At 38.5% G+C, this 24,605-nt stretch overlaps 1 protein-coding gene across 2 annotated transcripts; it reads right to left on the minus strand.

Annotated features, from left to right (window-relative positions):
* Positions 1-948: 948 nt before the first annotated feature.
* Positions 949-6,701, minus strand: dhrs12la (dehydrogenase/reductase 12-like a). 2 transcript variants are annotated; one of them, XM_058414548.1, is made up of 10 exons: positions 6,546-6,701; positions 4,312-4,445; positions 4,052-4,134; positions 3,562-3,657; positions 3,377-3,458; positions 3,209-3,270; positions 3,019-3,123; positions 2,734-2,824; positions 2,499-2,636; positions 949-1,230 (listed from the first exon to the last, which is right to left on the minus strand). In XM_058414548.1, exons 1-10 carry the CDS (start codon positions 6,599-6,601, stop codon positions 1,115-1,117), a joined length of 963 nt encoding a protein of 320 aa, XP_058270531.1. In that variant the 5' UTR covers positions 6,602-6,701; the 3' UTR covers positions 949-1,114. The 2 variants fall into 2 exon arrangements, with proteins under 2 accessions (XP_058270531.1, XP_058270532.1); XM_058414549.1 differs by lacking the exon at positions 6,546-6,701 and adding an exon at positions 5,970-6,100.
* Between the last annotated feature and the right edge of the window lie 17,904 nt (positions 6,702-24,605).

Genomic DNA, 24,605 nt, shown 5'->3' on the forward strand with positions numbered 1-24,605 from the left:
GTGAAATATTAACACTAATTGGTGTTAATTTTCTCTTAGTGTTAAATTGTAGTAACACTATTCAGTATTGAGCAGTGTTTTACTCTGAAAATTGAACACTATGACGAGAGTCATTTTATCACCAATTCTAAATGGGACCAAATACATCCGGGTCCAGTGTTATATTTAACTCTTAAAGAGTTATTTTAACACTGCAAAATTTACTGTGCAGTAAAGCGTACAATGCAAATTTGATGAGTCTAAATATTCTTCAAACCCACTATATATAGATTATATAATAACAATATTCCATATTCTTAATTCCACTAGTTTGTCTTTGTTTGAATGGCCTTTTTATTTTCCATTATCTAACACCCACTTAATGCCAGGTTTACTGATGTAGACATTTATTAATTATGGATAAACATGGAACATAGAACATTTTAACAGGTACAGTTATAATTAACACTTGTTTAGTTAAATGTTACTAGCTGTTTACATTATATTGAAACATTAAATATTACATTACTAATTTTGCATATTAAAAAATATCCTGCAAATTCAGGTACTGGACCTTTTCAGACAGAATGCACCTGAGACCAGGTCACTGGTAAAAGCATAGAAAATGAGAGACAGTGATTTTGGTCTGAGCAGGTTCCCACCTGGTCGACCGGAATCAGCTAATGTCACTGTGCACACTGCCAAAACCCATCACTAGACCAATGAGATGGCATAAAAAGCAGGCAACAATTTCTATACCAACAGGGACAAAATGTTTTAGTGTAAATTTAAATGGATACATATATTTACTGGAAGCAATGTATATGTTTGCCAACCTGTTCTGCATTCTGAAATTAATGACTTCATAGTTGCAATCAATAAGTTCTCATGGAAACCCAACATTTATAATAAAGATACTGATTAGCTAACATTTATTTCTCTGTGTTAATATGGTAAATTGTAGATGTATTATTTTTTTTTTATGTTTTCTTATGTAATCTGTATAATTGTATCTGTGTTACTCAAATGCATTTCTGAGAAACTGTTTGCTGGCTGTTGTGTGTATTTGGCGAACATGTGTGTTGAAGTGCTCTTTGCAAGATCAGATTCTCATAACCTGTTTCTCTTTCAACGTTCAATGAGGTTGGAAACCTTTTGCTATCTCCTCCATGACACTTATGAACTTCTCATCTTCTAGCTGGGAACTATGTGTCCAGGCCAGTGGCAGATGGGGTGATACCATTCTCCGATCTATAACATGCACAAAAAAGAATTAACACATTAATTAAGTAAACCCAAAATGAGAGAATTGATTACGTTGTAATATCATCCCTTTTTGTCCACTTTAAGCTGTAAGAAACATCCTAATAAGGAATCAATAGTGGCTAAATCAGCTTTTTTGATTTGAATTGTGTCTGGGTCTGTTTTGGCACTGTTTGACTATGTCTTGATTGCAGCATTCTGCAGTCTGCATCTGTACTTTTCGTACATAAGTCCTTCAGCAGGTGTGACCAACTGACCCAACATTCATTCATTAGCACCTTTTAACTTTGCCTCCCATTCACACCAGCCAGTGAGTACACCCCTGCTTCCACCTGTTGAAGGTGATTCCTACATGTTATACTTCATAGGGATCCAACATTTTTCATAAAGTGTTACAGTTTTTGGTGCAACAGCAGACAGTGTATCTAGCCTGTGGATATTTTAATATACTTTAAGTAAAGCTTCCCATATTCCCAAGATGATTGGCTCGGTATGAAGCAATTTCAGTAATGTATAAATTCTGGAATGTATGACTCCTTCATAATGGGTGTACTAATGGCAAAATACACTGCTCAATGACATTAAACTGTCACTAACAATGCTTGAGGAAATTTTTACTGATTATGCCATCAGAACCTGCATTTATCATTTTCTGGCTATGATGTTTTTAGCATTAAAATTAAATTATAAAGCATTTCACGACATGTCGTACTGTGTATGATTTTTTTATGTGACAAATAAAATTTGAATTTGAATAATGTGTAATCTTTTTCATTATAATGAGATCCTGTTGTATGCAAGTTCTTGTATTTAGATCTTTCCTCATTATGCTCATTATGATGCATTCATTATATCAAGATGCTGTGGGGATATTTTTTCTTGCTTAGCAGCACAGTATTCTTCAAATATTTTTGTTGCAACCTGATATTAACAGGTGGTTATCAGCATGGTGTTTCTCCTATGGTCTCTTTTGTTAAAGTGTTCTGGTCCACCAACTGCTGCTCACTGGACCTTTTTTTTTGTTATTGTTGTTTTTGTTTGTTTGTTTTTTGTTTTTTTACAATTATCTGTAAAATCTAGAGACCTCTTTGTCTGAACATTCCATTATATCATTTCCTCAGGTACTCTACTCAACAATTTTCCACAAACTTTACTCTATGATTTGAAACACAAGTGAACTTTGCTTTGTATTTTTTTTTTTTTTTTTTTGCATTTGTTGCTGCCAATATACAATTTTGTATGCATATTGTTCATACCTTGGAAGAATCCTCCACTGGGATTTGCGACAGCAGCCTCAGACACTGCAAGCCACACCACAGTGTCAGACCCCTGTTCTGGTGTTCGGAAACGCTCTTTCATTGAGCGGTAGAAGTCAGGCATGGTATTTGCAATCACTAGTAAAATAGAATGATGGAAGAGAGCTGTCATTTATATATCTAGCTCAGACTATTTTAAGTATATATATTCTCTTATCATCATGAGTATAATTACTTGGTGTGTCCACCCAACCAGGATGCATTACTGAGAAGTGAATGCTGGTGTGAGCTTTAGCAAACTGTTCTGTCATCACCACTTGCTGCCTCTGAAAAAAAACAATGATTAATTACCATTGTTAAACTACAACATACTAAATGAAAAATAATTGCTGTGCATTACTATATATGTGTTCAGAATCCTAGTGACAAACAAATGTACTTTGTGCTGTAGGGCTGTTTTAATTGCATGGATGTATAATTTTTTTCCACAAATGTTTTCCAGTGATATTGTTTTGAATACCTTGTTTTGGGCAAACACCATGGTGCCATCATATCTGCCTCTCTGGGACTGCAAATTTCCTGTGCGCAGTTTCTGGACCAACATCCCCCCAGATGTCACAGTGATCTGAGAGACATTACTACAGTCAGAATGACAGATATTTTTTCTTGAGTCATGTATTTGTGTTCTAACAGACACAGCACACACTCACCACTCTGGGGTCAGGGCTCTTTTCCAACATGGGAATTAGGCTCTTGATGAGAATGTACATGGCTGGGAGATACAGAGATACAGTTTTAGAGGACAGGAGAGTAAATCTACAAGGAAGTACATGAGTACATGAAGCAGAGAGTAAACACATGAGTCATACTTCACTCACCAAGTGAGTTAATGGCAAAACTCTTCTCAATGCCCTCTGCATTCACTTCTCTCTTAGTCATCATACATCCTGCATTATTGATCTACAGTGTCATAGGAAAATATAGTTAGTAAGCAGTCAGTCCATTACTACATTAATTACATTCCTTATGCCTGTAATGGGCTGAAGGAAAGCAAATCACTTACCAGTACATTAAGGGTTTTATATCTTTTTTTGAACGTCTCTGCAAACTCCCATACCTTCCTGGTCTCAGATAGGTCCAGGATGTGCACATAAACTTCCTGAAGTAACACACTCAGATTCAGCAGCATAATAGTATCACAACACCCTCTCTGTTATATGTGCCTAAACAAGCAGTATTCTTAAAAGAAAATATAGGTGCATAGATGAAATCAGTGAAACAAACAGGTGATTTTAATAAGCAAACAGCTGGTTTGCAGATGCAATTATTACTAGTGATGCACCAGAAGATTATTCATTTATATACTTCTTATATTCTTGCCAATATGTTTTACAAGTTCCCTTTCTTCTAAGCTAATGGACAGCATTTTAATTTCTTTAAATATTATGTCCTGTAGGGTCTGTATAGATTTAGTGAAATGTTCTTTAGAGAAAAAGAACATTGTTGTACAGCTGGAGGTTTGTTTTTAAGAAAATTGTTATATATGATCTCACTTTGTTTCCAGACTCCTTGATAATCTCAGCTCTTGTTTCCTCAGCCTTATCCTTGTTTTTGCATACCATGTGGATTGTACCACCTGAAATGTGGATAGCACAAAATGTTAACAAACTACATGCCGAATCAATCAATAACTAATGAAATATATCAAATCAGACCTTATCAGTACAGATACTGTACAGAGAAGGTCTGATATTCTTATTTGTACTATGTCATATATTAAGATTTGTACTACAGACTACACAAATTTTAGTACCTTTTTTAGCAATAGCCATGGCCACTGCTTTGCCAATGCCACTGTTAGCTCCAGTGATCAAGAAAGATCGGCCCGCCACAGACACTTCTACATCTTTTTCTATAAAGTGTTTTGATGCAGACTCAAATCCTGCCCTGGAATAAACCCACAAAAAATGTTTTTTGAAAATCATAAAGGCAGACTGTAAAGGCTGGTGCACAGAATTAACCCAAATGAGAATAGTTAAAGCTATATAGTTTCTATAGTTAAAGCTGTAGCAAAGTAGTATCAAATGGCCAGTTAGCATACTAAAACATTTACTTTTAAAATCTAGTATATATTTCCCTTGCTTTCTTGATGTTAATCTTAAATCCATCACCACAATGAAATATACCAAATGTTATAAAATCTTCACTAAATAACACAATGACTGAGTGAGATGTCACTTAGCTAACAAGCTCAAGTCAGGACATCTCTGTGATGCCACTTGAAGCATGAATACGTGGCTTTGTCCACTCAACCCAGAGTCACCGGGTGGAGGGACAGAGGGCACGAGGTGGCACTGGGGACGCTAGCTCCACTCAGTAAATGAGCACACTGTTAAAGTGTTGAGCAGTGTCTTATGAGGCATATTGGATCGCTGTGTGTCATGGCAGTAGAGTCAAATTCAAACAAAAGGGATATTTAGATAGGGACAGTAAAAACAAATCGTGAAAAACAGCAATTACTGGCGATGTTGAATGGAAAGAGCAGTTTTGGCCCATCCATAGGGGCAAGTGGAGTAGATCCCAACCATATATACCAGCCATATAACAACTGCCTATTTTAAAGATACAAAATGAACACTGCTATACATAGCTAAAAAGTACCTACTTTCTGTTCTTTTTCTGATCAGAAACAACATGAAGTTTATACTGCTACCTAGCTACATAATTAGCCAAGCTGTTAGTATGTTTTTAGATTGTAATTACCAGAAAACATAAAACATAAAACTTGCTTATAATATTTACAACAAAGACATGGTTGAAAACTCTGTGCATCTGAATGATAAGTAAGTTAAATGGGGCATATTCAACACAGAGGTGTCAGAGATGTTTAGTTTGATCAACAAAATGAACTGCATTGATTGACTTTTTGTTTTGCTACAGTATACATTAAAATGTTTACACACACATTATTTTATAAAGTAAAATGTACAATTAAACCAACATGTCTGATGACTTTCACCACCTGTAATATCACATATCAGCCAACACAATTCAAAGTGAAAATAAAAATGAAAAGAAAACACTTACCATAACCTGGCTACACAAATGTGCACACCTTATATAATGTGCTCAGAAGTAACCTATCACATTGAAACTTAAACAAAAATAATTATAATACACCTGAATGAAGTGATTCTGATTAGCTCAACATAGTATCCATTTTTTCTGTAGGAGTTTCTTGACATCTTGTTTTTTAGCTGCAGTTGGCTAAAAATGTTTTAACAAAGTGTTTGTTTTACAGTTAGTTGGATACTATATTACGAAAAAGATACAACATTGTTGGTCTTGGCTTCAATTTTACATTACAAAGCAATTTACACAGGTGTATGTAAATGTACTGATTAGTAGCCTATTCTGCACTTAAATAAACTTCAAAATTCATTCAGTCATTTATCTATCCATCTTAGGTACCTGATCTCAGATGCACTGGTCATAGGCAGGATGGAATGCATGCTGAATGGAATGCTAGTTCATTGCAGAGCACTAGCACTCCACACACACACACACATTCACTCTCATTCACACTCTTGGGAGGTGGGACGAAACTCCACATGAACATGCAATGATATGTACAAACCAACTTCCAACTAGACAGTTGCAGTCTATACCGGTCATAAATATCCTATGTGAAAAGAGGATGGGTGAACGTTTTCAGGTACATTATTTTAGTTTTGAATTTTAGACAATGTTTAACAGTTAAAACTAAATATTTCTGCTTTTGATTTACAAGAGAAAACAAAGTTACTGTGCGCGTGGCATCCTCTGGTTGGTATTAGTATTAATTATTAGTGACCACAGGTTAAGGGTGCGTCTCAGCTGGGCAAAACTGAATTTATTTATTTAAGGCCTATTTTCGCACATTAATAAATGGAAATTAACTGTTAATCATATGAACTGCAAGTCATTATTATTTTACAAATTCGTGTGATTTTGGCTATTATTTGAATACGTTTAGCAGTGTAAAATATGCAACAGTTTTTTTCTTACTTGGTAAATTCGATGCATCCTTTGAGGAACCACGCCGAGTTACGATATAGAGACATAGTTAATAACAAACAAACCGCTCCTAAGCTGTCCCTTTGCCCGTCAGTTACTCGCTTCCACACTCTGTGACCGATGGCTTTTTAAAGGGTCCGTCACATGAGCGCGCATGGAAACGCGCACAAGACTATTTTATTTTTCGTCGGCCGCCGTCTAGTGGCAAGAAATTAAGACGATTATTAAAGAGTGTTTTGCTTCATAATTCGCTTGTGCTGAAATATATATATAGTCTTCAAACTGGCGTCATTTTAATAGGCTATGAAACGAGTCAAAATTAAAAGTGAATACAAAAACAGATTATAAAGTGACTTGCTTTTTCCTAAAACGACAAACGATAAAGAGAACGTTCTATTGGGTTCTTTCTTTTTAATAACAAATTCAGTCTTTGGAGGCGAAATCTATGGCTCAAACATTATACACATAAATATCAGGGCGTTAGAAACACGAAATTCTGATCTATTGTTTCATATTCATTTTCAGCACAATAGCAAATACAAAATAACTGACCTTAATGTGGCTCCAATACTTTTGGAGGGCACTGTATTATTGTTGCAGTTGGGGCATGAAGAAGCATGTGGACTGATACGGGGTGGCTCAAACCAGCAGGTAATGCGTGATGAGTTCAGTGGTAGGCAGTAAAGAAGAAAATATAATTTGTTACTGTACTTAAGGCTCTGTACATGGGGGGGGGGCACAGTTGTGCAGCTAGCACATAGAGATACAGCGCCCTACGTAGCCTTTTGGTTTCATTAAATGCAGCGAGCGCAAACGATTCGGTAGACCATTAACATTGTTAAAATTCTTTTTTTTATTCAATTCGATTTATTTGTATAGCGCCTTTTACAATGGACATTGTCTCAACGCAGCTTTACAAAAGAAGAAAATTGCAGTGTCACAGACTGAAATACTATAGCCTATGATGTAACCTAGGATTTGTTTGAAGGTTAAAACAAAAGAAGGGTTTTCATCACAATTTCGTCTTATAAGAAATTTTCCATCATATTGGAGAAAATATAAAGAGGTGAGCATGTCCTGTGGTAATCATAACGACTATTTTCTTTGATAAGAAATCTAATGTTAGCTCGCAGCAATGAAGGATTTTATTGTTTATTGTCTGTCATTATCTTAATGACGTCGTGAATGGCTAGTTACATTTTAGTTAGCTAAATTAGCTAACGTAATGAGTAACTCTTGAGCAGCAGTCTACATTAACGTTACTGATGTTATACAGCAACCCAGTAACCCAATAGCTCAAATTTTATTGTTGGTATTTGGCCAGTTACCAAGTAAATTTCCTTTTTATAGTTTTTTATACTGTAATTGCCCATTACACACCAAAGCATTAGTTATTAACTACTGAAATATTTTCTGTGCTGAATTTGAACTTTTTTCTTCTGAATCTTTAGAGCTGCAAGTTTCTGTTAAAGTGCTTAGATCCTTGCTTGTCATTTGTGAAAACTAATTCCCCAGGCTGGATGAGTTTCAGCTGTGTCTTATTAATTGCTTGTTTCTTTGTGTCTACAGAGTGTGAACCAAAATGTACAATTTTTTTCTGTTTTTTTGGTGCTCCTGGGCGACCGAAGCCAACAACACCTTCAGCACCCTCACTGTGATGCTCCCAACTCAGTAAAATATCCTCTACTCTCAGGGTAATGGGTAATGAATAACACAACCATTGGACTTTGAATACATAATGCATTGCCCCCTCTTTCTTTTGCTCTGTTTTGACATGTTTCAAAACATATTCTATTATAAACATAATGGCCTGTTGCTCAACGTTTTTCAAATTTTTTGCTTGCAGCTCTTTCATGTGCAGGAAGGCTTATCTGGAATGGAAACTCTGTGTTATGTGGGTGGACACTCACTCACTCACTTTCATTAATGCCTTTATCATTGTCTGTAGTCCATCCCAGGAACACTGTGCATGAGGCAAGAATATACCTTTGATGGCAGTCCAGCTAATTGCAGTAAGTGGGCACTCTTTCTATCATTTTTGGTAGGACATAAAGCTGCTGTGTCAGAAAAGGCCACATCATTGTGTTAATGTCATGTTAAATTTCAGGTGCACTGAAAAAGAAAATATGTCCTTTGTGATGTTTGCACGTTTGTGATGTTCGGACGTTCGCATGTTCGTATGTGGATCACCAACAAATGTGACGATTTCAAATGTAACTTATTCAATTTATGCAGAGAATCTTTGCCTGTACCAGCAAATTACTATGTAACTTGTCAGTATCTAAACACCAGCATGTGTATGCTTGCTCAAATGCCTTCACAACTAGCTACTAACTCATGCTAACTCATGCGTTTCCTGCTGATATCAGTGATGTCCACTGAAATGTCAGTTCTCTGTGTAATGTGGTAGCTCAGTGGGTAGGGTTTTGGACTACTGATTGGAAGGTTGTGAGTTTGAATACCAGGTCTACCAAGCTGCCACTGTTGGGCCCCTGAGCTAGGCCCTTAACCCTCAATTGCTCAGTTTTATAAAATGAGATAAAATGTAAGGTGCTCTGAATAATGTAAATACTGTGATGCCTGAAGCTCTTTCAGATTAAGTTCAGGACCATGCCATCACTGTGATTGGTTGACCAATGACCATTCATTATTCATATATAAAAGTATGCAGTTTTATTTGTTTAAACCAAATAAACCAATAAAAAACATGATGTCCACAGGGTCTGAAGGGATTATAAATCATTTATGTTATTAGCTTTATTCCTCAAACCTAACAACATCAGAGGACCATTGCAAGGCTTTGAATTTTAGCAAATCTGTAGGTATTTGGGGTAGCAATCTCTTCTATTTTTTTTAACACCAAATTGGTAAAAAAAAAAAAAAAAAAAAAAACGGTCTGGTTTAAAGCACATCAAATTAAAAGATTTGTAAAAGAATAGTTTCAGAAGCAGCCATGCAAGCCCAAGCCATGACATATACCTCCACCTGGGGTAATCAATAATATGGCTGTGGACCCAAAACTAGAACGCTGACTCGAGGCTAAATAGGTTTTATTAAAGCATAATGGGGAAAGAGTGTGTCTCAATCCATCTGTTGAGGCCAGGGCTTGGCTCCACAGTGTAATAATCTAACACTTGACCCCTGGGCAAACCCCTCATGCCTCAACTGATGGGTAATGGGATATTAAATAGAAATGTAAATATCATTTAACAAACGTATTCTGTACTACATTTTTAGAATGGCCAGACTGGTTTGAGCTGATAGAAAGGCAACAGTATCTCAAACAATGTTGTTAAAACTGAGGTATGCTGAACAGTATCTCAGCACATGTTGAACTTATGGGCAAATGGGCTACAGCAGCAAAAGACGGGTACCACTCCTGTCAGCTAAGAACAGTCAACAGTTCAGGCTGCTGGTGGTGCTGGTGGTGTACTGGTGTGGGGGGAAATTTTCTAAGCACACTTTGGGCCCCTTAGTACCAGCTGAGCATTGTTAAATGCCGCAGCCTACAGTATAGAGCATTGTTGTCACAAAGCTAAGATAATCTCACACTGGTTTCACAATGAGTCACCAGATCTTAAACCAATCCAATAAACCTGCAGCAGCTATGATGATACTATACTATTAATATAGACCAAAATCTCTAAGGAATGTTTACAGCACTTTTTTTAATCTATGCAACACAATCTATGCAAAGCTTTTTTGTGATTCACTGTTTTCTACATAAAATACAGTATATAGAAATCAAATGAAATCAAGATATGTATATCTTTTCACACCAAAACAGAGTGATGCGATGCACTGAGCATTGTCACCTTTCTATCAGAACCAGCATTAATCTTTTCAGCAATTAAATACAGGATCGGACTACACAGGCCAGCCTTTTCTCCCCCCACGACCCTGTCACCAGTTCACTGGTTTTCCTTCCTTGTAACCCTTTTGTTAAGTCCTGACTACTGCAGATTGGGAACATCCCACAAGAGCAGCAGTTTTGGAGTTGCTTTGACTCAGGAGTCTAGCCATCACAATCTGACCCTTGTCACAGTAGCTACAGTTACAGTATCTCATTACACTGGCACCTGGAGGTGTGGGGGATATATTAGGCAGCAAGTGAACATATTTTCCTGAACTCTGTGTGTTGGAAGCAGAAAAATGGGCAAACATTTGAGTGACTTTGACTAGGGCCAAATTATGATGGGTAGACAACTGTCAGAACACACAGTGCATTACTGTTTTGGTGGGAAAAGGAAGCACAAGATTAGGCAGGTGGTCATAATGTTATTGTTATTGTTAAATATACATTTTATATTTATACTCCATTAAACTCCAAATACACAATCCATAGTATTGCATCTCTGTGTTGCAGCTTTAGAATATCAGTCTAATGGTAAAGTTGTATTTTAAGGCAAATTATTTTTTTCGGGCAAATTAATTCTAATAATTTTAAATGCGCTTTAAAATTGAGTACAAGTTGTCAAAAGAAATGGGTGTTTGAATTCAGATATTAACATTTGCACCTTTTATGAGCCATCCAATCAGCGCACTGCACTTGGCGCGCACACCCTGGGACCAAACGGTTATATTTTGAATCTCTCACACAGTTAACACCAGCAGGTACAGCGTTGCCAGATTGGGTGGGTTCCCACCCAGTTCGGCTTCTTTTGGTCATGTCTAACCGGGAAAAAATGCATTGGGCGGGTTGATAAAATTTGGGCTATTTTTTATGCAACTGGTGGGTTTTTATTTTTGATTATAAACATGATATTTTATTAATTTTCATTCAAATGAACTTTAAAGTAAAGAATAAAATGTAATGACGTTTTATTTATATGGTTCACTTTAGCCAATATCGTTGAGGAGAGTCCTGTCCAATCATCTTGATTGGCAGGATATTGTAATTGTTGCACTCATTAAGCCAAACTCAAAGTTAAGCTCAAAGTTGTTAGCAAAGCTGGGTTTTTACCATCATCATGCCAACGTGGGGTAAATATAAAAAGTCTTACAGAAAAGAATGGGAGAGCGACCCGTCTCTTAAAACATGGTGCTAGGTGACGACTCAAAGGCATTTTGTAAATACTGTCATTCATAATTCAGAGCACAGCTAAAAGATTTAAGAGAACATGCTAACAAAAAAAACACAAATCATGCTGTGCGCTAAGTGTTGAAGCTTTTACTGTGTCAGTGGAGCAGCAGGGCAGTGTCTGATCAAGGATGACCAAAAGCGCCGTGAAATTAGAATCGCTGTCTACATTGCTTGTCACACTTCAATAAATGCCGTGGACGATTTGTCAGACATTTTGAAAGACGAGATGGGAACATTCCAAGTGCACCGGAAAAAGTGCACAGCCGTTATTAAATCTGTCCTTGCACCACACTTCAGAGAAGAACTTGTGGAGGACATAGGCGAGTCTCCATATTCCCTGTATCTTGATGAAAGCACTGACATATCCGTGAACAAACTTCTCTGTATTTGTGTGAAATACCACTCAAAAAAACACAAGTTTGAAAGTACATATCTTGGACTTGTGGAGCTGACAAATGCTGATGCTAAAGGCATAACAGACACTGTTGTTGCCTTTATATCCCAGAATGGCCTGCAGATCAAAAACATGATGGGCATAGCCACAGATGGTGCCAGTGTAATGGTTGGAAAACACCATTCTGTATTCACCCTACTTAAACAAATGCAGCCAAACCTACAGCTTATTCGTTGTGTTTGCCATTCACTTGGCATTGTTGCAAATAAAGCAATGCAGCTTCTTCCAAGCAACATAGAATACATGGTTAGAGAAACCTACAACTGGTTTGCTCATTCAGCAAAGCGGCAGTATGACTACAAAAATATATACGAGACTATTAATAACGGGGGCAGCCCTCTGAAATTAATAAGTCCAAGCTGTAACCATTGGCTTGTGATAGCTGACTGCATTGACCGTATTGTGGATCAAAAAGATGCCCTCACACTGCACTTTAACATGGCTTCAAGTTCAAAGCACTGTTATACTGCTCGACTTTTAAAGGAGATGTACAATGACAAAACTAATCTTCTTTACATGTACTTTCTTCAGCCTGTTCTGATGGAAATCAAAGCTGTGAATAAATACTTTCAGTTGGAAACCGGGAACACTCTCTGTGTGTTTAGAGACTTGGAAAGACTGTACATGACAACTGTTAGACACATTCTCAAACCAAGCGTCTTGCACCTGAGTGATGACAAGTAGCTCAGGGAACTTGACCTCACACAGTCTGGCATATTCCTCTCCCCTCTGGATGCGGACCTGGGTACCACATTTATGGACCAGCTGGAGGAAAGCACGTTCGCCCTCAATATGAAGGAGAGAATTGCTTCACGCTGTATGGATTTTCTGAAAGAACTTGTAAAGCAGTACCAATTATGCTTACCTGCTTCACTGGAAATGTTGCACAAACTGGAGCGCCTGTGCCCAAAATCTGTTATGTCCACTTTAAATAGGCCTGGGGTAAAGGACTTGCCAGCTGATCTTTTCTCATACCCGACTGATACATTAGAATCACAATGGAGGAATGTGGCATCAGCAGGCTTCTCTGAGGATCGGGACATTGACAAGTTTTGGCTGGAAGTCGAAGCGTTTAAAGATGCAGGAGGACACAAGTGTTTAAAGGAATTAGCATAAGGTGCCATAAGTCTTCTTGTTCTGCCTGTTTCCAATGCCCATGCAGAGCGAGCATTTTCCCTGGTCTCACTTTTGAAATATGACACTAGAAATCACATGGGACTACCACTACTCTCCAGCATCATGGATGCGCGTACTGGCCTGAGACATCTCATCAGTTCTATGAAGATTCTCTACATTAAAGTCCCTATAAAAAGGTAAGCGTGTTTATACACTATTATTCTGCTATAAAATTCTGATGTCATGTTTGATAATTAAACATAACATATACAGGTAGCTCACTTAGTGTGTGTGTGTAAAGTTTGTTCTATAATATTTTGAGACATTCTCATCAGTTCTATGAAGATTCTCTATGTTATAGTCCCTATAAAAAGGTAAGTGTGTTTATACGCTATTATTCTGGTATAAAATTCTGCACTAACCTTCTGTGGGTTATTGTATTAGTTATCTCAGTATGCATTTTGGGCTGGTATTTTTTAAATGGGCAGCTTTTAAGCTGTAGTTGGGCTGGAAACCATCAGTCCAATCTGGCAACCCTGAGCAGGTACTGCAAACGATTTTCTGGATTTTGGATACAGCTCTTCCCGTTACCACTCTTAGGTGAGGTCAATTTTAGGTCAACAATATTATTCTAACAGTATTGTAATTTAAGATATGAACGTTGCCAAATTTATTTTAAGCTAGGTTAATAATACTAGTGTAATAATGTTCAAACATCTGTCGGAGAGCGGATAAATTCATGAAATTTTTTTTGTTGTAACGGAAGTTTAGTGTCTTGCAAAAGTCAGTTGGGAAAACGTGGTTGTAGGCATGCCTGGGCATGCTTCAGTGTTAATCTGTTGGTAAAGTGTGGTGGATGTATGCCTGTAAGATCATGTATTCCTGTTGCATTTGTGGATAATTCATTCAGTCTCTAAAAGCGTATGTTGAACATTGCCGACTGCATCATAATCAACCCCATTGCATTTTTAAGTGTGTTGGAACTGGTTGTAAGCGAGTGTTTTCTAAGTATGCAACATTAAAGTCGCACTTGTATTGTCACCATGATAGCACGTCATCGGTTGCACAGGACTTGGCGTTAACAACATTAAAATGTACAGTTTCTCTTTGTAAATGCTAGTGTGATGGAGTCAAAGAGTTGGTTGGATGGAGTTAGAGGATGCACATCTGTGTTCAATGTAAAATCTTCATTTACTTCCCATATGTCTAGAAAACAGACATTGCTCAATAAATGTGACGTGTGGATCAATCAAAGATAAAACTTCTGAATGCCCTTCCACAGGTGAGTATAGAGTCACAACAGGACATGAAACTGCCAATGTGTCATATTTGGAGACAATAATGATCATTTCAGTGATTTGTATCACGGAAATCTGTGTATGTTTTACATAAAGTTACAGGGACAACATTTTATTCCAGCATCTACAATTTAGGACATTGTTGAAGAGATGCAGAATATGCATGAGTTAGGACAGACCTATACTCTAAATCAATTACACTTTCTTCTGAAAGGTTTGTCAGTATCAGATGAAGACATTGTTAAATCTGTGATACAGTGAAGAAATCTGATTTGTTCTCAGATTGTCACACAGGGCCTATGAGAACAGCATACTCTAGAGCCCAGTGTTTTAAAGAAATATTCAAATATGTGGCACCCAAATGGGTATTTTTAGGGAGAGATGAAAACAGAGCAGAAAGATTTGCATATTATGTTCCTGTGTTAAACACTTTGAAAAATATGCTAGGGTCAGTAGATCCTAATGATGTTTCCCTCCCTGATGTTCTCTGTGACACACATGATGGTAAGGTGTTTACATCAAATACCTTGTTTCAGGAATACCCAACACTCTTAAGCTGGTGTTATACCAGGATGCATTTGAGGTAGTGAACCCTTTGGGTTCTGCAAAAAATTTTGCAGAATCTTTGAAGGTGTCCTCTCTTATGATGTTGCGCTTTACCTGAGGTATTTTGTTCAGGAAAAGAGATGGTTCACATACATGGTACATTAAGCAGTTAAAATATGAAACCACATATGATACCTCTAAGCCATGTGAGGTCAGTCCTAAAACACTTAGACTCTCTGGTCATGCCATACAGAATTGGAATTTTTTAAGATTTTGCCTCTTATAATTGGATACAGAAGATGATGTGTGGCAAGTGACTCTACAACTTAAAGACATCATTGACTTGATTTGTGCTCAGAAAATTTCCAGGGCTCAGGTTACTTATCTGGATGCGCTCATTCAGGAATATTTCGATTCCAGGAAGGCACTGTTTCCAGATAACAACTTGAGGCCAAAGCATCACTACTTATGCCAGTATTCAGGATTGATTATAAAATTTGGCTTACTGATCAAATAATGGACTATGCGCTTTGAAAGTCCACATTTTAAAAGATGTGAAAGGCATTTGAAGAATTTAAAAAATCTGTGTCTAACACTTTCAGAAAGACATCAGATGTTCCAGGCCTATCTTTTAGCAGGGTCAGTGAGTCCTCCAGCCTTGCAAATAAAAGACAGCTCACTATTTTACACAGATCTTTACAGTAAAAGTTAAAGATGCAGTCTCACAGTTTAACTTCAGTGAAGCAAATACACAGATCGCTGCAGATGTGCAGTATAATCGAATTGCATACAAAACTTATAACTTAAAGTTATTTTATTGCTCAGGATCTGTTTATTTATTTGGTTGGTTTGTTGGTTTTTTTGCATTAAGGTGTTTCTTCTCAATAAATCCTGAGAGAGGCACTAAAGCAAGAAAGTACAATCCCAGAGTTCTTACTCTGGTTTCAGATCTTGCAGACCATGAGTGGATATAGACATGCCCCTTTAGGTATGAGAGTTCTGGTACAGTGCATTGTTATATATATATATATATATATATATATATATATATATAGATAGATATATGTTGCATTTTCTTTTTACTGTACTTTACGTTGCATTTTTTTTACTGTACCTTAAGTTAACTGAATGTCCTGAAAGCTAATGCAAGCTTTTCTTTGGAAAACTACCTGGTATACTTTGGTACTATTTGTAAATGTTTAGCTGTACTGATTGAAGGCAATGGTTTTGTGCTGCCAAAAAGTTCAAGTGAACTCAAGTGAGTTTCTGGAATCTCTTACAAGAGAATTTTCTGTTACTGTTCTCTTAATGTTTTTGTGACTGTAAAATAAAACCATAGATTGTCTTTATTTGAAAATGTAATATAATTTTTTTTGTGCCTCATAAATACATTAAGCTATTTCAAAACATCAATTTGAACATTCAATTTGAATGCAAATTTAATGTCACTGAACAGAGTATAGGTTTGATGTCAATGAAATGCATCTAAGTAGAAAGTAAAGTAGAACAGGTCAATTCAGATGTGTAAGTGCTACATCATAGTGATGCACTACCTTGCAATATGTTCAGCGATTAAGAGTGGAGAGTTACAATGTATTACAGAATGCAAATTTGTAACAGCATATGAGCATTTGGTATGTATGCAGAATATAACAGTATATTTATGGTTGATTATATGTACAATAATAATATTTTGGTGGGGTTACATCACTGGGCTTTATTACATCATGTTTAATCGCCTTGGATTTCTTCCATTAGAATTTGGCTTGTACATAATGCAAGGAATTATAAATAGAAAACTATTAATAGCGCTCAGGTGTATGCGTATGTCTCTAATGCATAAGACTTCCTGTGGTAGTGGAAGCTTAGTGATTAAAATGTTTGATTACTGATTACCTGCCATCTTTCTGCAGCCCAGTTCCTATGTTTTCCTGCATAGTTTAGTCGCTTAGCCTTCTTTCCATGTCAGAGGTATGGCTTTTTCACCACAATTCTTCCATGAAGACCACTTCTGACCAGACATCTTTGGACAGTGGTGTACCTGGGTCCCAGTGGTTTCTGCCAGTTCTTTGCTGATGGCTCTGCTGGACATGCATAAGTTTTTTTGACTGACCACTGCATCTACAGTCCTACAGTCCTTGCCTGGTACTTTGTGCTTATTTAAAATTTCTTGAACAGTACATCTTGAAACCCCAGTCTGCATTTTAACCTGTTCCTGAGAGAAACCTTGTTGATGGAGTGTAACTGCCTTGTGTCTTGTTGCTGTGCTCAGTCTGGCCATGATGTATGACCTGTGACATGAAACAGTCTTCTACAACCTCACCCAATTTTAAGCTCCTACACATCTGTTTCTATATCAGCTCATTACTGTATTCAACCCACATATGAAATTGATGACTTTAACACCTGCTTGGTGTAATTGGTTAATTATATATTTGACTCTGATCCTACAAAAAGTTTACAAAGGCTGGTTTGAAGCCACTGCTTCGTCACACAAATATTCTATTTGATTTAGATTTTTCTTCTGTTTGCTTGACATTTATTAATTTGTTAAAAATAAACAATTAAAATATATGTATTAAAGCATTCTTACTTTACAACATTTCTTCACACCTCACTAAAACCTGAGACTTACCCATGTTGTCTTCACTGCACGAGAGTGTTGTTGATAACAGAGCCGCCAATGAGACAAAGGCATGATGAAGTAACAGAAGAAAATCTGGAAAGACATGTTAGAGGCACACTCTATATTGAGTCAAGAGAAGACACAGCAAAAAGACAGAGAGATACTAGAGAATATGTGCAGAATAGACATGTACAGGATGACACCCAGGAGATAGTTGCAAGATTTAGAGGAGCGAGTAAACCGAACAGTATCTGCAATGGAAGACCAGGTGAGAGGCCTACAACCGAGAATTATGCAAGACAGAAAAGTGCTAAAAGCACCATGGGGATGGGATATGGGGATGAAGATGATGATGATGATGATGATGATGATGAAGTGAGTATGAACCCACTAATGGCAAAAGGAAAGGATGTACAATATGTATCATGGGCGTTTATGGATATGATTGGATTATGTTCTCATCTGACATACTTGTACAGTGGGGGACAGAGATGGATCACAAAGTTTAAAGAGAAAACTACAGGACACTCACGCTCGATAGGAGATGTAAAAGCCATATTGGCTCAAACAGTGGGCAAATCAAAAACAGGAGAGATGGCAGCACAAAACTTACAACAGTTACAGGCACGTCAGTCATACCCGTTGGAACCACCAATCAATGTTCACATTGGCAGTAACCAGGGAAGATTCAGAGGGCGCTCAATGAGAGGCCATTGGCGAGGAGGAAGACCACCATGGGGACAATGGACATCACCACCACTGCAAATGGGACAAGAACAAGGATATGCACCTCAGAACTCCATGGGACCTCAAGTTCAAGAGTATTTACAAGATTTCACCAATTATCAATATCAACAACTGCCCTTATGCTGGGGCTGCAGAGAAAATGGCCATATAAGAAGAAACTGTTCACAAATGTTACAGCCTGGGAATGGGGCCCACACCAAATTGGAGTTGAAGGGGCCTTGAAAAGCCAGAGGAGGAGCATATGCAGTATGCCACCACACTGCATCCAACAACAAGAACCAACTGTCATGGTAACAATCAACAATGAACGTCCTTTTCCATTTATGATTGATACAGGTGCCACATATTCGTGTATAGGACATGAAAGCTCAAATCTCCCCCTCACTCGTAAAACCATAAAAACCACAGGCATCTCAGGGGTTTCACAAATATTACAGTTTACAGAGCCACAAGTACTAACTTTGGAAGACACAACCATCATGGCACCACTTTTGTATTCACCAACTGCACCAGTTAATCTACTGGGACAGGATCTTTTGTGTAAATTCTAAGCCAAAATACAGTGTAGCCCTATAAGGTCTTTGGGTGACATTTCTGGACAAAACTGTACTTGAACAATACCTCATGATCGAGGCACAAAAAGAGACAGAGTGTAGCACAGTATACTGGCTATAGAGCGACAAACCTGGAGCATCAAAGTTACACAGTGTGTATTCGTGGTGGAAACCATGAATACAAGCCATACGACCACATTATTCCGAACCCAAGAGCCCATTACATTGTACTATGTGTTTCGATCCAGACAGTACCCATGAAGAATATGCACACTTATGGACAGATATGTTAGAAGGAAAGGTGTTTAACATAATAACAACAGACATCTAGTTAGGTCCACAAGGGGTAGCAGCAGCAGTTCAATTACCAAAAAGCTTGAAGAACTGGTTTCAAGTAACAAACTCAACACCTCACATTTCACTAATGGTAGCAGGAGGGTATGAGTCCAAAGATTTGGGGCCTATGGTCAGAGAAGCCAATCAGGTACTGGAATGGAAACACACAATCAATCCATTCATACATACCTCACCAGATGGCAAATACCTACATATCTCCCAGAAGGGAAAAGACACTTTAAGAGCAACACAAACCTTGATCAAAAAGAAAATGACTATGTCCTATCAGTTAATGATATCTGAAGGTAATGATCCCACGGCAGATAAAGCACATGATGAGGAGACTGAGGAATTGTTGGCTGCAATCCCGGATGGACTATGGACTAAGCATCCCACTGACATAGGGCTCATTAAATCAGGAGGTTTTGATAAAGCTAAAGCCAAATGTTAGGTTTCCGTACCAGAATCAATATCCATTAACACCGCAGGCCCCAGCAGGTATAAGGCCCACAATTGAAGGTTTACTAAAAGCAGGAATATTGATTCCAAAACAAAGTCAATGTAACACCCAATTCAGACAAGTGGAGTCTTGTACATGATTTGTGTGCCATAAATCATATTGTTGAAGCAGAGGCACCAGTTGTTCCTGACTCATATACATTACTTTCAAATATCCCAGGTGACACCATATGGTGCACAGTTATTGATTTATGTTCAGCATTTTTTAACATTCCATTGCATCCAGATTCACAACACCTGTTTGCATATAACGGACAACAGGATACATACTCTACTCAGGGATATTGCAAAAGTCCATCAATCTACAATTGGATAGTGACTAGGGATCTAGAATCTTTGAATACTGGTAGTCTTCTCCTGACATGTTGACAACATTTTAATTTGTAGCGCAACGAAAGAGCAATGTCAGGCAGACTCATTAAATGTTCTGAATTAGCTGAAAATGGACACAAAGTGACTAAGGAAAAACTGCAATTCTGCAAGAAACAGGTTGATTATTTGGGGAGAGTTTTAAGAATTTATGATAACTAATTATGGGCCTGGTTCTGTATCACAATATCGTATGTGGGTGATGGACTGTGGATTTCCAGAGAAAGGTAGTTTTAGTGAAAGACAGTTAGAAAAGTTGAGAGAAAAGTTACAAGAATGTGAGGCTTCAAAGAAAAAAGGGAAAAAGAGAAGAGAAGTAGATTGGGTTGCGTATAATATGTGGGCAACTGAAGCCCAAACCAGAGTGTGTAAAACAAATGCACAAACTAAATTTCAATCTTCCTCTCTTCAGTGTTGTAGACCCAGACCTGGACAAATGCCCTCCCAGACCACCACCTCAGACACAGACAACCACTCCAACCGCATGTCTCCACACCTCAACCATCCACAGCAGCTGAGCGGGACCCTCCTCCCTGTTATATGAGACCTGGAGCCTCTACCCCTTACTCCCCTGTGTGCTATCACACCCATGGCCGAAAGCAAAAGGAAGGAAACGAGACCAGATTATCCAATTTCCATCACACTCAATGAGCATGATGCCGTGGCCGTTCCTGATGGCCGACGCGGATTGTCTCACTCAAGAACTGATGACATTCAGATGCCTACGGTCGAGGTAGCTGGCCCAGAGGGAGGACTGCTTCTTGTGTATCGCCCATGGGGATCAAATGACATAGAAGACGCACAGAAACAACTCCCAAATCCAAGAGAAGTGGGAGGTCGGAAGTTCAGTGATGAACTGGTCCAATTTTGCAGAGAATTCAGACCCACAGCCCACGAACTGCGACACCTCATGATGAGAAATCTCAGCGTTGATGTGCCGTACCTGCGTTTTGACTGGACAGAGAGAAATATTCAGATTTGTCACGTAAACTGGAATACTGCCAAGAATAGAATGTTGAATACAGAGACTTAGTAATGTGTCTGACTGATGCTCTTAACGAAGCTTTTCCAGTAAGAATGGACATGACTAAAATCTCTATGTGCAGACAAGAAGACGACGCAACAGTCTCCAGATATCTTGCACGATTAACAGAAGTGCATGATGCTCACAGCGAGCACCCAGCAGATTTGACCGCAGCGGATATTATACTCTATGAGGCACACTTGAGAAACAGTTTCATGAATGGATTAAAAGAGGACATTGCAAGAAAAGTCAAACAAATGTGCATTACTTGGGACACTGGAAAGTTATCTTTGCGGTGGAGAAGCAAACACAGAAGCATGAGGTTTGGTTGGGTCAGGGATTGGTGAGCAGCCAGGGAAGGGTAAGTCTGATCTTTTTGTGCAATGCAATGAAGAAAAGCTTAAGCTAACCGTTCCATTTACACATGTCACTAATCCAATGTCTAGCAAAGTATCAGAGGTTGCTATTTCACCTGTGAATGAAATTTATGCTAAATATCATGAACCAGAATTTAAAAAAATGTGATTACATTACTTGTTGAGCAAATACTGATACAGTTTCTAGTCGACTCAGGAGCAGGGCATTCTGTGATACGATTGTGTGAATTTTCTATTTCACCTAGAATGAGCAATCACGCTCTGTGTACTACAGGAGCATCGGGGATGTCAGTAATTGAGACATTCTCTGTGCCCTTAAAATGTGAGATAGTAGCTACACAGAAACAATTTGACTTCTCATTTTTAATTTCTGAGTGTTGCCCAATAAATCTGTTGGGTCGAGATTTGATGTGCAAACTAAACATAAATTTGATCTGCACATCACTAGGCCTTAGGATAGAATGGGAAGATAACTCCTGCTTTGTAAAATATGATCCCAGACCCCTGCTCTTTGTGTATGAATGGAAACTGAGTAATTCTTCTCTCAATGATGTCACACACTCTCTAGTAGAGAAAGCAAAAACTCTCACCTCCTTTTATCACACAAACTACATGACACTGAATGCGCTGCACTGTACTGCACACATACACAGACATGAACCACATGAGAGTTATGAGAAAGAATGGTACAGGAAGTTGGATAGGCCAGACATATTGATACTGAAGCGTGTGATATGGAATGATCACAGATGTGCTGTAGAGGTAGATTTATCTCAGGTTTTAGGCCGGGCTGGTCATCCACACCCATTCCAAATGAATCATGGATCTCCACATCTCTCACTAGCCAAATCTGTTAATGACAAGTGGGAATCTTTGGGAGAATGGATGTTACAGGCAGCCAGCTGTTCTTTACAGCCCAAAATTAAATGCATATAGCACAGCACTAAATTGACTGGCTAGAGCTGAGAGAGGCGTGGTGATCCTTCCTGATGACGGGACAGATCCCAACCCATGGTACAAAACTGACTTGGCACTACCTAAATTGGAACTTTCAGATGTACGACTACAAAAAGTGGCCAAGGAATTGTGGGCGAGTGTAAAATATGATGTAGGTCTCATTAAAAATTGCCCTCCAGTGATCATTACACCAAAATCAGATTATAGGCCAAAGCGGGCTCAATATCCCCTAAAACCAGAAGCTATAGCAGGAATAACACCGGTGTTTAATTCTCAATTAAAATCTGGAGTTATAGTGCCATGAGAAACGTCTCCTGTGCGAACACCACTCTTCCCAGTAAGGAAAATAAGAGCTCCAGTGGAGCCATAGGAGTGGAGATTCGTACAAGATTTGAAAGTGGTCAGTGATGCTGTGATCCAATGAGCACCTAATGTTCCCAACCCATACACTACTTCTTCTTCTTCTGTCAGCTTTTCCCTTCAGGGGTCGCCACAGCGAATCATCTCTCTCCACCCATCCCTATCTTCTGCATCCTCAACACTTCATATCACTTCATATACACTTCATGGAAGGAGGAAAGAAGATATACCACTTGGTGGAATGAGGAAGTTATAGTATTCAAAGGAAGAGGTTAGCCAAGAAGAAGTGGGACATGGACAGGTAGAGATGGAAAGGTGCTCACAAGTGAGGAGAGTGTACAGAGAAGATGGAAGGAGTACTTTGAAGACCTGATGAATGAGGAAAATGAAAAATATCTTCCTTCCTCCTTCCAGATGACACACCCAGCACCTTTCTTCCTGTCTCCCTGACCACTTCTGCTGTAGTTTCCCAGTCAACTGGCAGCATTACCTGACCACCCAGAGCCTGCCTCAACTTCTGTCTATATTCCTCACAACATTTCTCGTTTTTCAGCTTCCACCACTTGGTTTTCTTGTCTGTCTCTATCTCTATCTAACCCATATATCATATTGTACCAAATTCCAGTTGACAGTGCATGGTTTTCTGTTGTTGATATAGCTAACGCATTCGTTAGTGTAGATCCAGATTGTCAATTTTGGTTTGCATTTTCCTTTAATGGAAAAGCCTATACTTTCACACGCTTATGTCAGGGCTATTGTGAGTCACCTACAATCTATAATGAAGCATTAAAGAATAGTTTAGATACACTGCAGCTAACTGAGAAATCTGTGTTGCTGTGTTGTAGACACATGACATTCAGTGTGAAAAAGACACTATTAAATTGCTCTGTCACCTCGCTAAAGAAGGACATAAAGCAAGCCTGTCAAAACTGCAATTTGTACAACAAGAAGTGAAGTTCCTAGGACATTTAATTTCTGCAGAAGGTAAAAGACTAGAGTCAGGTAGAGTGGAAGCAATATAGAAAATTCCCAAACCGGTTACTAAAAACAGTTAATGTCATTCTTGGGTGTGTTCATACTGTAGGATATTATGTTAGAGGCACCGCTGAGTGCTATTGCTCACGGACAAGGCCTGCAAGCACACAGCAAAGTGACGTGGACCGAGACTGCAAAAGCTGCGTTTGAACAACAGACATTACAGATGACATCCACATTGGGCATTCCTGACCCGATGAGACCATTTACACAGACTGTGGACGAAAAAGGGGAGTGCATGACATCTGTTTTACTTCAAGAGCATGGGGGTAGGCTGCGACCAGTGGCTTACTTCTCTGCAAAGCTAGATCTGGTATCAGCAGGACTTCAGCAGGACTATGTGTCTTAGAGCAGTGGCTGCAAGAGAGAAAGCTGTCAATGCCTCACGAGATATCATAGACTACAGCGAATTAACTTTGTTGGTACCACATTCAGTGTCGCAACTGCTCTTAGAACAAAAGACAGCACACATGATGGCCGCTCAATGGTTGAGATATAACACTGTACTCTTAGAAATGCCGAATGTCACAGTTAAACGGTGCACACCTCTTAACCCTGCCACTCTTCTTCCCACAGAGCAGGATGAAGAGCCTCATGATTGTGTGAGTGTGATTAATGAAGTTTGTAGTCCAAGACCTGATTTACAGGAG

Source organism: Hemibagrus wyckioides, linkage group LG17 (genome assembly GCF_019097595.1).
Source record: "Hemibagrus wyckioides isolate EC202008001 linkage group LG17, SWU_Hwy_1.0, whole genome shotgun sequence".
NCBI lineage: Eukaryota > Metazoa > Chordata > Actinopteri > Siluriformes > Bagridae > Hemibagrus > Hemibagrus wyckioides.

Bases quoted from the DNA above. Each gene is read 5' to 3' on its own strand.
- dhrs12la (XM_058414548.1), bottom strand. From the start codon at position 6,601: ATGTCTCTATATCGTAACTCGGCGTGGTTCCTCAAAGGATGCATCGAA. The intron at 4,135-4,311 runs GTACTAAAATTT...TCCACATTTCAG, and splicing joins CATGGCTATTGCTAAAAAAG to GTGGTACAATCCACATGGTA. The intron at 3,271-3,376 runs GTGAGTGAAGTA...TGTATCTCCCAG, and splicing joins TTTTGCCATTAACTCACTTG to CCATGTACATTCTCATCAAG.